Source organism: Agelaius phoeniceus, chromosome 6 (genome assembly GCF_051311805.1).
Source record: "Agelaius phoeniceus isolate bAgePho1 chromosome 6, bAgePho1.hap1, whole genome shotgun sequence".
In the NCBI taxonomy this organism is placed as follows: Eukaryota; Metazoa; Chordata; class Aves; order Passeriformes; family Icteridae; genus Agelaius; species Agelaius phoeniceus.
In genome coordinates, this window is record NC_135270.1 from 27,268,383 (window position 1) to 27,282,063 (window position 13,681).

The 13,681-nt window shown below is 39.4% G+C and overlaps 1 protein-coding gene across 1 annotated transcript in view; it reads right to left on the reverse strand.

Annotated features, from left to right (window-relative positions):
• SPTBN5 (spectrin beta, non-erythrocytic 5) overlaps positions 1-13,681 on the reverse strand; it is a 92,818-nt gene that overhangs the window by 69,381 nt on the left and 9,756 nt on the right. The window contains exons 7-19 of the mRNA XM_077180556.1: positions 12,514-13,145; positions 11,409-11,547; positions 9,818-10,050; positions 9,224-9,377; positions 8,520-8,720; positions 7,175-7,381; positions 5,840-6,031; positions 4,962-5,114; positions 4,306-4,436; positions 3,392-3,643; positions 2,552-2,839; positions 1,660-1,906; positions 697-836 (exon numbers count right to left, since the gene is read on the reverse strand). Coding sequence (XP_077036671.1) covers positions 697-836; positions 1,660-1,906; positions 2,552-2,839; positions 3,392-3,643; positions 4,306-4,436; positions 4,962-5,114; positions 5,840-6,031; positions 7,175-7,381; positions 8,520-8,720; positions 9,224-9,377; positions 9,818-10,050; positions 11,409-11,547; positions 12,514-13,145 — 2,969 coding nt within the window. The remainder of the gene's footprint in view (positions 1-696; positions 837-1,659; positions 1,907-2,551; positions 2,840-3,391; positions 3,644-4,305; positions 4,437-4,961; positions 5,115-5,839; positions 6,032-7,174; positions 7,382-8,519; positions 8,721-9,223; positions 9,378-9,817; positions 10,051-11,408; positions 11,548-12,513; positions 13,146-13,681) is intronic.

Here is a 13,681-nt window from a genome sequence, read left to right on the forward strand (position 1 = left end):
ATATAATTGTTATATTACTTATAATTAACTAATAACTTCCACTTTGGTGTAAGTGCAATGAGGCTTTGGAATGGTTTTCTAATGGTAGTAGTGCTGGCAAGAAATCAGATCTTAAGGGCAGTTTTATAATTTTGTGGAGGGAGTGTTCAAGACATTATCACTTATGATCACAAGAGCACAGTCTTCTGATCCAAGAGGTCCATTCTAACCCTCTATTTCTAATTCTTGTTTGCAAAGGGGACCCCTTACTAGATCTCTAGCACAGAGAAAGGAATTACAGGTTAACGGTTCAGCTTGGACAAAAACACAAAGGAGCTGCTCCTGAAGAATTTTGCTTGTGAAGTCTTCAGTAACTTTTTGAAAGCAAACCGTGTTTCTAATATGTGATACTGACAAATTAAGGCGTTCTTTTTCTGTAGGCATTTAATGAGTTCACTCTAAGGAAGTTTTATCACTATGTGTAATTTATGATACAAAACAAATTATTCTAGTGTTCTGCCAAATGCCACATTTAACCTCCTTGTCCTAAGAGCACAGGAAATCTATTTTTTGAAAATAATTCCTTTTGGCTCCCTTATCCATCAAATTGTGGATCGGAGGTCAACTAATTTCTCCTCAGAGAAAATTTTTCATTTCACATGATCACACTGGATCATTTATTAAAGCTAAATAAAACAGCAATGGGTTTGGACTCACACATGAGATGCGAAGTGCCTGCTCTCTAGTAGGTTCACCCCATTTTCATTGAGCGCTTCCACTCGTCTCTTCAGTGCCATCAGCAGTTGTTCAAATTCCTGATGTTGCTTCAGCAGGCTTCGAACAGCATCTACATGGTCCTGCATTTGAAAAAGAAAATTTGATCAGGACTTTTCTTGCTCTTATTGTTTCTGTAGCTGTGAAAAAAAAAAAAAAGTTGGACCTTACTTTCCTCCTTCTCTTTTAGGCAGGAAATAGAGTGTACATTTTGCATGAGCCCAAGGATGTTCAGGGCTACAAACAAGCAGCAGGTTCGCATCATATCTTGGTTTCTCTGTTCTATATTTCCATCATGGTTCCATTTTCACCTTTTAAGAAAATCTGCATTCTAAATTTATGTCCCCAGTCTGGCCCATGTAGGGATATGCATTACAAAAGACTAACTTGTAAAACTTTATTCCACTCAGTTGATCCCAAAGTATTAATGTTTTGGGTTCAGCTGAGAACATAAGAGGCAGTGATAGACCACAACCTCCGTCTTCACTGATTTTGTGAATATTTGTTTTTTGCTTCATATGCTTTAATATTCTTAAATTAATGAAATAAAAAGCTTTTTTTTAAAAAAAAAGGTTGCATTTTTACTTGAAAAAAAATTACTATGTGTAAGTGGAAACCTTATTTTTTAATGGATGAGTCAATTTTATATAAACCATATGACATGTACAAACAGCAACAAATCACAACCCTAGCTGTTTTAAATTTTTTTTTGAGGGACAATGAGCTTTGTTCTCATTAAGGTGAGTAAGAACATATGAATGTTAATAAGATCCTGAAAGTCTAGTTCCCAAGCATGGAAATGCCGTGATCAGAAGAATAAAGAAGCCATTCTAATAGAGAAGGTTGTTGCTACTCCCTGGATGGGGAGAAGAAGCAGGAGGAAACAAGATCAGCTGCTGTCCATACCCCAAGGTCATCCCCCCGGAGAAAGGCCTCATGGCCAGAGAGGGCTGCATTGATACGGTCTCCCTCCCTATTGAACTTCTGCAATTCCAGGCCATCCTGCAGCTTTTTCCATCGCTTTTCCCACATTTCCTCCAGCTCTTTGTTCTCCTTGGCAAGTCTCTCCATGGTCTGGTGGACATCTCGGCTCCTGTTGTAACTGGGTTGTTGGTGGATTACTTTGCGCCCAAGCTCTTCAAGCTGCAGAAATCTTCCCAGAGTTCAAAAAGAAAAATGAGACCTCACTGCATGAGGGAATACGAATTCTCTTTCATCACAGCTCTTTGCTCTCTTGGCAGCACCCATACACCAAGTTTCCCTCCCTTCCTATTACCTTTTCCCTGCAGGTTATGCACTACAAAGTGCAGCTGTTTTATTGCTCAGGGATACATGCTGGAGGCAGTAGGTGAGATTTCCCCATCTGGACTGAAAGCCCACATAAGCAGGCTTTCATATTTAAAGGGAAAGGAGGGCCAACAGTTATCTGGAAATTCATAACAGTGCAGAAGAAGAACTGAAAATGATGGCAAATGGAAGCATAAGGCCTGAGAAGGAATGGGGTACTGGAATAAAGTACAGATGGCACTTTTTGAGACTGTCAGGAGAGCTTGTGGAATTCTACTACTGCAAACACACAGCTCTTCCTTCCCCCTCCCCCAGTCTTCAGGATAAGTATGCAAAAGCTGACAAGATTTTAGGTTTTGCAGTCTCCTTTTGTCATGGACATTCAAGCAAATGTGAATAAAATTTTGATATCACCTTCATGCACAATTTATGTACATGATTTACATGTTTCATTTTCACAGTACTGTTGTCATATCACCCCACTCTGCCCACCCTGCCAGAATCTCTCTACCTCTCATTCTGAGAGCCAATTTCTATCAGCAGGTCTTGATGTTCCTTCAGCAATTGCTCTGCAGATTCCACGTCCAGACCCATTTCTTCACTCCTCAGTTTCTCCTGAATGCCCTCTGCCCACAGCAGGAGCCTACGGCTGTCTTGCAGGAAGGACTGCTGGTTTTGGGCCCACTGCAGAATGTCTTGCTTCTTTTGGATCTCCAGCTTGAGCTTTGCCAGAAGCCTCTCCATGTTTTCTACCTGCTCAGTGATGGCCCTGCTCTCTGCAGGGTTGGTGTCCTTGATCCTTCAATAAAATACATTCAACTGTATGAACACTTAGAGCTTAAACTAGTACTCTTTAAAAGGAATGGATTTGGATATTTAGAGTTCCATTAAAAAGAAAGTCAGCTAAGGCAACTTATCCCCATTGTGAATGTACTGAAAACTTAAGTAAAAAACTTTAATATTTCAAATTTATTTGTGCAAATTTCCTTTGCACAATTATCTGCTATTCTCCTACCATCACCCTTGCTTCCTCTAATTACCCTCTTTCAGGACCTAAGTGATACCTCCACATTTTGAAGCAGGTAACTAACACTAGTAAGAGAGGATTTTTTAGAGCTACAAACAATCCTGTGGTATTCATCCTTCTACAGCTGTGAAGTCTGGAAAAAAACACCTCCTCAATCACCCAGCCACACTCAAGAGAAATCAGCTCAGTCGAGCAGGCAAGTGATTTCTTTGATTTTCTAGAAAGAGAAACTTTAAAAGCTGCTCTTTCTCTTTATAGCCATAATTTGCAGCATGATCTTAAAGAACTAGCAAAGAAAGTGAAAACATAAAGAAGGTTCCTTACGATTTTGCAACACTCCTCAAGTATTCAATTTTCCTCTCTGTCACCAGGACCTCTCTTTCAATTGTGTACAGTTTGCGCTTGTCTGACTCCAGTCCAGCAGGCAAGTTCCCTGGTTCCAGATCCCTGAGTTGGACCGTCTTGTCTTGCAGTAGTACCCCTATGCTCTGACAGTCCTGAAGAAATGTCCTCACATCAGCCACTCCAATCAGCTCAGAGCCTTTCTCCTCCTTCAGTTTTTCCATGGATTGCCACCTTGAAGTGAGATGATAATTTGTAGCCATTGTTATAAATGAACTGTATCTGCTTTCTGTTCAGAAAGAGTCTTGTATAAAGATTACATCAGGACTTAAATGTTTGGGATAGGTGGGGATGAATACCAGCACTCCCTCACAACATCAAAGTTCATATCAGTGTCATCTCCAAAATCGGGACCTGCTCAGGTGACCAGAACTCTCTGAATACGATGCAATTAAATAACCATGGTCAAAATCAGGACCTGCCTATGCCCACTGAGTGACATGGTAGCAGAATACATTCACAACAGATACTAAATACTCTTAGTGAAGTCAAACATGGTTTGATGCTCCTTTCAAGATTTGTGAGGACATTTTTTAATCTGCAGCACCAAATCAGTGCTGCCGAACTACTCTGAATACAACCTCGTCACCTGTGGATGAATTCACATTGTGCTTTTACAGGCACACAAAAATTTCTACAGTTTAAACAATTTGGTACCAGGGTCCTAGGAGCCCCCCTCAGTCCTGGAGACACGGCACTGAGCTCAGGGCCAGCCTACAGCCAGCTGAGGGCTGCCCCTTTCCCGTTGGTGGCACTGTTGTCTAGAAGGGTCTAGAATAGTCAGCTTTCCAATTATCCCTGTTACACAATCCTCTGCTTATCAGTAGCACTTTTACCTGATGTTGATCTTTTCCATCCAAGTCTGGATCTCAAAATATTTGCTGGGACTGATCTTCCCATATTTAGCAGCTAAGTTTTCAATGTCTTCCAGCTGGCCTTTGCCTGCAGCCAGTTCCGTTAAAAATCTCTAAAATGGAAAAATACAATAATGAAGAACATGAGGTTTTTCTGTTTCTGTGGACACAATTCTCTATCATCTCTTACATCCACTCATATCCCTCTTCCACAGGTGACTTCTTCCCTTGCCTGCCTTCTCCATGCACACATGTGCACACAATTCCCCTGCATCCCCCTGTCCTCCCTGGTGTGCACACTGTGCACATTTGTCCCACTCCACTGGGATGCAAGTGCACTGATGGATTTTTTCATAATTTGGTACTTTTTTAAAGTGATGCAAGATAAATGACAGAAAGAATCCTTGTGTACCATGGTATTTGTACAGGATACCGTGTTCACAGGCAGATAAAGGGACACAGTCACATCAGCTTCAGTAATTTGGCATAGTCTGTACAAAAGAAATATCTGGCCTATGCATGACTCTCTAAGTTGAAATTAATGAAAAGGCTCTAAAACATAATATCTCAACTTTATCATTTTTCTTAAGGTAAAATTGGTTAAAAAGGTGTCATCTGGGAAGAGGAAAAAGGGATACCTGGTATTTCTGCTGCATGACCTCCACATTGTCTGCTTGTGGTTGAAGAGTGCGGAAAATGTTCTCTTTATCTCTCATCCATGACTGAAATCCTTCGCAAGAGCTACAGAAGCGATAATATCCAATCATCTCCTCCAGAGCCTTTTTTCTGTTCTATAAGAGAGATGAAGACTTAACTATTGTTGTAATAACTCCTTACCATTTGAAGCAACAGAAAAAAGATCCTTCCATTTAAACTACAATACACATGGTATTAGTACCTTAGCAGTTTTCCCAGACTCTGCTGAAAGAGAACAGAACATGAAATTTTAAGATCACAATATTTCTTCCAGAGAAACAGTGGTTTAAAAGCATAAGAGAATAATTTGGAGGGTGCTCAGCCTCTGGACAGTAAGGAAGGCTGCTGTGCAACCTGCTGCTACTTGCTGAAGGCATAAGGCAGCAGTTTCTAGAATATGTAAAAGTCACATACAACATGTTTGTGTCAGTCTTTAGGGCATGATTAGAGCAGGTGTGAATGAAGAGTAGCATATTAACAAAATACAGGTTGCAGTTTATTTTTTCTGGTGTCAGGCAAGAAAGCCTGGTGATTGAGGAGCTACAAGAAGCAAACATTAAGGGGGGAAAAGAAAAGGATTACACAAAAGAATCTGCTTTTCATGGACTAAAATACTGGAATATAAATGGGAAATTTGCCCACATAAATCTGTTTTGATACAAAACTTCGATGATAATCTCAAGGCTTGAAGTCCTACAGGAATTTACAGGATTGAGGCACATTATTAAACTGAAAAGCAGAAGCCAGCAAAGCACTTAATTTCAATTTTTCACTGGTTTGGATTTTTTCATGAACTGCACAGCAGAAGGGGATATTATACCTCAGCCATGCTCTGTAGATGTTCATAAAGTGAATCTATTTCTTCTTGGGTCTTCCAGATATTCTCTGGAAGAAAATGATCATCCAGACTTGAGGTTCCAGTGGATGTAGTTTCAGATGTTGCCCAGGTTCGACTGAATGGTAGCTTAGTTGTCTTTTGGTTTAAGTCACTTGGGGCTTCCCTCTTTGTCATCTGTTAAGAAAAATTTAATAAAATCAACGGATAAGAATTTCTGATTTGGATAAAATTTCACTTGGAAGGAAAATTTGGATTTGCTAGTTCAAATCACAGCATTGTGACCCTTTAAGCCAAAAACTTCCAGTATTTTTTGGGAACTGTTTCCACTGTTTTATTCTGAGAAATTAATTTAAAAACCTGAAAAATATTTTGGTTTTGTTTAAAGAGGAAGTTTAATTCAGCTCATTTTAAAATGTATTGATACAGTAAAAATTCTCATTTTCTGCCCAAATCAGAGTTGTTTGGTTGGAGAAGCTTTTTTTTTTTCAGGAGTGCCAACAAAGCAAGGCAACTGACTGTGCTCATTGTTCTCTTTGTGGTGATGTTTCTGTACCTGAACACTTCCAGTTTCAAAATCTGTGAGTGCCATAGTGAATCAATACTTCTATTTGTGCATCAACACCATCTTGTCATGTGCTTTTTCACATTTCATAGCAAAGTAATAAAATATTTTTCTAATAAAAATTAATGTTGGATTGATGAGGTAAAGGAAAGACCACAAGAGATGCCCATTGCTCTCAAATTTTTGGGCTAAACATTGAGTGAATACAGACATGTAACATAAACTATGAAATGTGTCATTCATTCATATCCCCTGAATTCTGTTATTAAATGAACTGATTTCAGGTAAAAAGTTCCCTTTCTAGTCAGTGAAAAAGAGGGGCATCTGAAGAGCTTAACTTCATCTCATTTGTGTTAATAATAAGGGATGGAATGAGCTGCTACTGGAGTTGTGGGATAGTTCTTCACTACATTAGGGTACCAGAAGAATTTGTAAGGATGTTTTGATTAAATGTCTGCTTTTTAAAGATTATTAAAATTAATAATTTTATGAGAATGAACAGTGAGAATGTATTTCTGAGGACCAGTAGAGGTACTAACATGGATGAGAGCATTTCTAGCACTTCAAAGAATAGTAACTAGGTGTGCTATGAGCAGACAAGTAACTTCTTTTTCACCTAAAAATTTCCCCCAGTTCTAATTAAAAACTTAATTTGGAATATTCTATTTGGGTAAAATAAATAAAAAATAAATAATTGAAAAACCATTTCGTTTACATTCTTCAACACAGTGTGACACAATCCCTTCCCTACTTACTGCAGCTGGAGCCTGCTGTGCTGCAATGTCAGCCTGCTCCTTGAGGCGCCTCATCTCGGAGGAATAGGCTGCGATCTCCTTCTCCAGGCGCAGGTGACGATGCAGCAGCGCTTCGGCGCTTGACTCATCTTTGCCGTAGTCCTTGCTGGCGAGAAGGGGCTGCCTCTCTCGCAGCCACGAATCTGCTTCATCGATGTCAGCAAAGTACTGAAGGAGCACAGGGAGGAAAACACTTGCATTCATGCTGGAAGTATTATATCCAGCTCCTTCCTCTTTGTAAAATTATGAATAAGGGGAAATTCCATTAGGTCTGTAGCCATCAGGTTACTTCCAGGTTGTGACAGCTATGGATAAGGTAACTCTAAGCTCTTGATGTATTTCATGCTCACAACACAGCTAATGCACAGAATTATAGTGAGTAAAGAGATTCAAGGATTGCATATGTAGCTGCTTAAAAACTCCTAACTAGCTAAAACTTTGTGGTGCATAACAGCAGCAATAAAATGTATGATGCTGTAGGCATCACTATGTAAGACCAACAGATATTTTCTAATTGTTTAAGGAACAAGCAATGAACTTGGTCTACAACAGAAGTTTACTTTTTTCCAGAATTTGCAATCTGCCTGTCTATGGTTGTAGAAGGGTGAAACATGGGTTTGAGACATAGAATAAAGGAACAACAGGAAACAAAGAATGCCCATAGTAATGAGGGACAAAGAAAAACAAAAACCACCATAATTGTGTCAATAGAGAGAAGAGAGAATTTAGACTTTCTTAAGAAAAAAGCTGTTCAGTTTTGTTCAAACATTTAATGGAAACAACAGACTGAGCAAAATCTTAAGAAGGAGAAAATAAGAATACCTGAGATAATGTGATATGATTTAAGAATGTTGCTTTTATACAAATTCTTTATTTGCAGATGTGTGAATGTTTGTGGGAGTAAAATTGTAGGTCAGAATGGAAGGGTCAAACAATTTGCAGGATTTGTGAAGTTCACGGTCAATCTAAGTCATACAATGTGTTTCTTTTGTTGGTGGTCTTTGGAATTTTTTTCATTTTTGAAATATGTCACACAGGTACCTGATCCACCCTCTAAAAAGACTCTGCATTAGCGCTGTCATGTGAGTTATTTCCATTAGCACTTTTACCTTTAAAGCATCTCCCAGTTGCTCAAATCTCCTGTGTGCCTGGCTTGCAGGAGGATTGAGACTTCACTGCCAGAGATCTTTTTGAAGACCAACAGATGAAGTCTTTCCTGCCAGTGTTGTCTTCTGCGTGGGGGCATGGGGCAGAACTGAGCTACATGCATGTCCCACATATCACACACCCCAACAGAACCTCTTACCTGTTTGATGAGGGCTGCTGCCTGCAGGCGGCTTTTGCGATCAGCAATCTCATCTTGGAGCTGCTGCCACAGCTTCTGGAGGTTGTCTGTCTGCCTCAGAATGTCGTCCTGGCGCATGGGGTTCTTCTGGCTGAGCTCCCAGCCCTTCCTCATCACTTCTGTACATATGGCCCTGTGTGAATTGCACTCTGCCTCAAGAGCCTAGCACAAGGACAGAAAACATGTCAGCACAGCTCATTCTCCACCAGCCAAGAGAAAAGAGTGGCTCCTACTCTCTGCTACTGTCATGCAAGTATTTCCAAGAGCCCCATGTCTGATATTTTCACCATTTCTCTCTTTACCGTCATCTCTCTTGGATGGGAAAAAAAGGTGAGAAACACAGAAACAAGCAACCCTTTTTTTTGCCCATCAAAAGTTAGCTAGGATGGAGCTCAATGTCTTCACAAGAAGGCCCACTTCTACTTCAGTATGAAGCATATTCCTTCTATACTCTTTTATTTCTCCTCTTTGGGAAAAAAATGCCTACTCTATACATTTTTTAAAAATTCCAAACTCTGAAATAAGATAAGGATTATCTTATCATTAAGATAAGGATTAGTTTGACAGCATTCTTATAAGTGCTGCACTGACTGAACTGAAAGACATGGATGATCTAAAATCTTGCTTTAATACAAAGACAAGGCACCAGCAACAAAGTAAGATACCTTGTTCTTCTGAATAGAGGCTGTGATCTGGCTGACATCTTTCCCTAATGTTGTCATTCTTGCCAGCTTCCACTTCTCAGAGATCCATGATTCTTCCTCTTTGCAATCACGGAAGAATTCAAAAAGCTTCAAGGCTTCTTCTAGCTGAGATTTACTGAACCAAGGAAACAAACAGTATGTGACTGTCAGAATTAAGACTCCATGAAGACAGTGGTAGATTGAAGAAATATTTAAAAATTGATAATTTGAATGCCTTTAGTTCCTCTTTGTCATATATTAATTTGTTCATGGAATAAGACAAAAGAAACAAAATTATATTTCCTTCTTTCTCCAGGAGATGAGGAGATAACCACTTGCTATTCAGACTTCTCATAAAGCAAGTTATAATAAATGCTGAGAGTGAATCTGTTTCTCATCTACAAAAGTGAGTGATCCTTTCACAAGTGCAATCAAGACACTCGAGTTGCTTTTGTTATGTCTTGTTAAATGGAGAAATGACAAAATTTCAAATGCTGGGAAGCTGTGCCTTCTCATTAAAGAATGGCACATTGGGCATCCTAATCAGGAAGAACAGAGCCACAAGCACAGCCCTACCGTGACTTGCTCTGAGCTGTGAGGTTCTGGTACAGCTGACGAAGCATCTGAACTTTTGCATAAAGCAATTCTGATTTAACTGTGCTGTCCTTGCTGATTTCTGCTGTTCTCTGGGTGATGTGTGTCAATCTGTCATCATAGGAAGAGATCTGCGAGTCAACCAAGTTGTGATTCTGCAGCAAATCTACTACTTCAAGGAGCTGCTTCCCACAGTCCTGGGAATTCACCAGCACCTACAAAGTGAGAAGAAAAAATTAGACATTTTCAGAGAGTCCATCCAGGCTCTCAGTGCAAATAAATCAGTTAAAAGGTTCCTGTTGTCTCTCATAGCTTCTAAATGTCCTAGAATGTCAGATAGGTAAAGCTAAAAACCTGCCTATTTAGAGAAATTATACTTTTTTTTTCCAATTCCAGAAGCTAATGGCAACAATCCAGAGTTTTGATCTGTTGCAGTGTAAATAATGGGCTCATCAAATAGGCATCTAAGATATATCTTCTGATGAAGCACTCAAGGTCTCAGGATTTGTGGGTGCAATGAATATATCTTTGCTATAGACCCAACTGCAGGCAGATTGATTCACAGTCTGTATTTGAAGAATTCCACAATATCCCATTCTATGATATGTTCTAACTGCAATGTTCTTTCATTTCAGGAGCCTACTTGCCTATGTAAATAATGAAAATAAATACTTTATAATAGTTAATTGGTGACAGGTGAGAAGTGCTTATCAGTCTGTCTCCTTCCTAATTGTATCAATGGATACAACTATTAATCCTAGGGTACTATCTCTCCTTACCAATCTTTTCCCATATTCTCAGACTATTGCTGTTCCAATATTACCATTAGATATTCTTTGCCTACTAGCATTAGGACAGAAATATTTGTAACTTAGTGATATCTCTTATCTTTAATTTGAAATTCACAGCTTCATATACCATGCTGACTCTTTCAGCCTGAGTACAAAGCAACCTGTAGTCATGAGGATTTTTCTGTCTTCAAGGCAAAGAATGTACACATACTTCCTTCCATTACAAAATCAATATGAACCCAGTTATTTCTCATGCTGAAGAGTTTGTGCTTTAACACTCTGGTAACAGTTGGAAATTCTTGGTAAAAGCAACCACTATGCATTTACAGTGGAACTTTTCTTTCTCATGAGCTTATATACCTGTAAGGTTGAGCTAATTCCCATCTGTAAAATTACTGCAGGAGCTTCCAGAAGCTATTCAGAAGAATAATGTGGAATGGAAACAGGAGTGTGTTTATTCCACTTTTGCTTTTGTACTCGTAAATTTAGAAAATACTGTTTCACATCTTTATATTACCATATAACTTGAACCTGTAGTACATTCCATGTAATAGGATTCCTGGCTTTCCTATTTGGGAAATTCCCTAGAGCAAAGCCTGTTTTTCCTCGTGTAGTTATCTGTGATGATGAACCAAAATGCTCAATTAGACATCTAGGTAGAAATTGTCTATTTTTTCTATAGCTGATAGACTTTTCTCCTGTTGGCAGCAGCCAGTCCCTGGAACATGGGGACACACATTGGCAGCACTGCAAGTTGTGTGCTGCTGGAGAGGGTTCAGTACCTGCAGCTCTTTCAGCTCCTCTGTAATGGCATCTATGTCCCTCAGGAGGCCCAGAATTTCCTGCATGGTTCCCAGGGATTGTTCTCGTCTCTGCAGCTGATCCAGGAGGTCCTGCCATTGCTTTGAAATGTTCCTTTGCCTGCAATGGAAGGGAAAGAAATTAACAGTTTGGACCAAAGACCTTGGGCATCACTGGAGGATTCTCAGCGCTTGCAGCTTTAGAGGAATTAAATGAACACACATGACTCTTGACATCAGTGTACAAGGACAGGCCAGGAACACAAAACAGGTCAAAAGAATGTTATTATAGGAATTTTGACTAGCACATCAACTGTCATTGACTTCTTAAAATTTAGACATTATTTTTAAGGATGTTCATAAAACATCCTTTTATTTGCTACAGTGTTTTGCTTGATACAGTGGAAAGGCTGGAAAATAAAGAAGTGTTCTTTAAATGGCTGCTTAAAGTAAAACATTAATCTAAACCACATCATAAGTCACAGTCTGATCTCATAGTCTGATTTACTATTTTTAAACTGATTTTCTGAGTTTTCACAGACGGTCTTGATTTTGTCTGAATTTAGAAAAGCACCATGAGAGAAATTGTTTGTATGGCATTCTTAGATACTCACAAATCAGGTTATATAATAACCTGAGATAATCAGAGAATATATAATTTCTCTCCAAACGGAGTTAATCTGAGAATACCGTGCCTTAAACAATTCATATCTCCCCAAATTGCAGACTGAAATAGAAAATGTGTTGGTTTGGGGAAAAATAGTATCTCTAAGCATTTTTTCATGGCAGATAGAATATTTGGTAGAAATTTGTAGGTATACTTTCATAAATAAAAAAAATACCTTAAAAATATTTTTCACTCTAAATTGTTCTGAGGCTTTGATCATTCAAGGAAAAAAGTTAGAATTTTGAAGAAGATTAAGTGTTTGTCTTATCTGCTGTTCACAGGTAGAAGAAATTGCTGACAGTTCTACTCATGAGGAGCAAAGATAGGATTCACAGTTATGATTAATTTCCTTCCACCACACCACAGAATTTCAACTAATATTGACCTCCACTACCACAGAGTTTCTCAGCCATCACTCACTTCTGCAAGATTTGATCTTTGCTGTGATAGTTCTCCTGGCTGATAACGGAGGCCATTTCATCCAAAGCTGTGAAGCGTTCCCTCCTGGGCAGCACATCTGCCACAATGGCTTCCAGCTTCTTACTGGCAGCCTCCATCCTGTCCACACTCTCTGGCCAGAAGTCCTGCTTCCCGATCACTTTCCTCATGTCTTCCAAGTAGGACTCACGCAGGGCTGCCTTCTTCAGGAACCTCTGGGCTAGCTGTTCCAGCCTTTCCAGCCTCAGCATCTCCTTCTGCAGTGCTTTTCCACGGTTGTGCTCTGACTTTTCCAGGATGATCCAGTGCTTTTCCACATCCTGCAGCATCTTCCCCTCTGGGGGCAAGTATGGCCGTTGGTTGTTGGCTCTCTGCTTGGTCCTGATGTTGAAGAGATGAGCTTCAATCATGCCCTTCTCTTGGTATTTGGGGGGTTTCTCTACAGTGCGGAAGGTTTTAAAGTTGGCCATGAGCAGCCACATTTCCTGAAGAGAGTTGGGGAAATGATGGTCATCCAGTTCCACCACCTTCTGTTTAATCCATTTCAGGAGGTCAGAGACCATCTGCTCATACTGGAGCTTCAAGTCATCTATCTCCTTCAGGAGGAACACAATCTGTAATGGGAATATAAAATGACAAGCCACATAAGAAACAGAATGAAGCATGGTGGGTGAACAGAAAGCAGTGCCTCCAGCAGTCATCATATTAGCACATTTTTATATTGATGTGCTAATAGCTGTCACATCTGAGGCTAGGTGAAATGCTAGAACAGCCTTCCATAAAACACAGATAAATCAATATTATTTAATGTTTCATTTCAGTTCTTATTTAAGAAAATATTTTGGAATAAACAGCATGGTTCACAATTTTTGTTTCACAATTGAAAAAAAAACAGATTTTTTTTACCTCAACCCCAAACAACTCTAGGCTAATCTGTAACTACACCCTTTTAGCTTCACCACTTAGGATTTAGGAGACCATCTGACAAGATCCTGGTTCTCACATGCACACAGCAGACTGTGGTCAAACATCTCCTTCTCCATCTCTTCTGTTGTAACTGTTTCTCTTTATTAAAATTACTAGAAAACATTTTTTGGTCAAACAGGGCTTTATTAAGGATGTTAACTCTGATTTAATACTAACTTTTCAA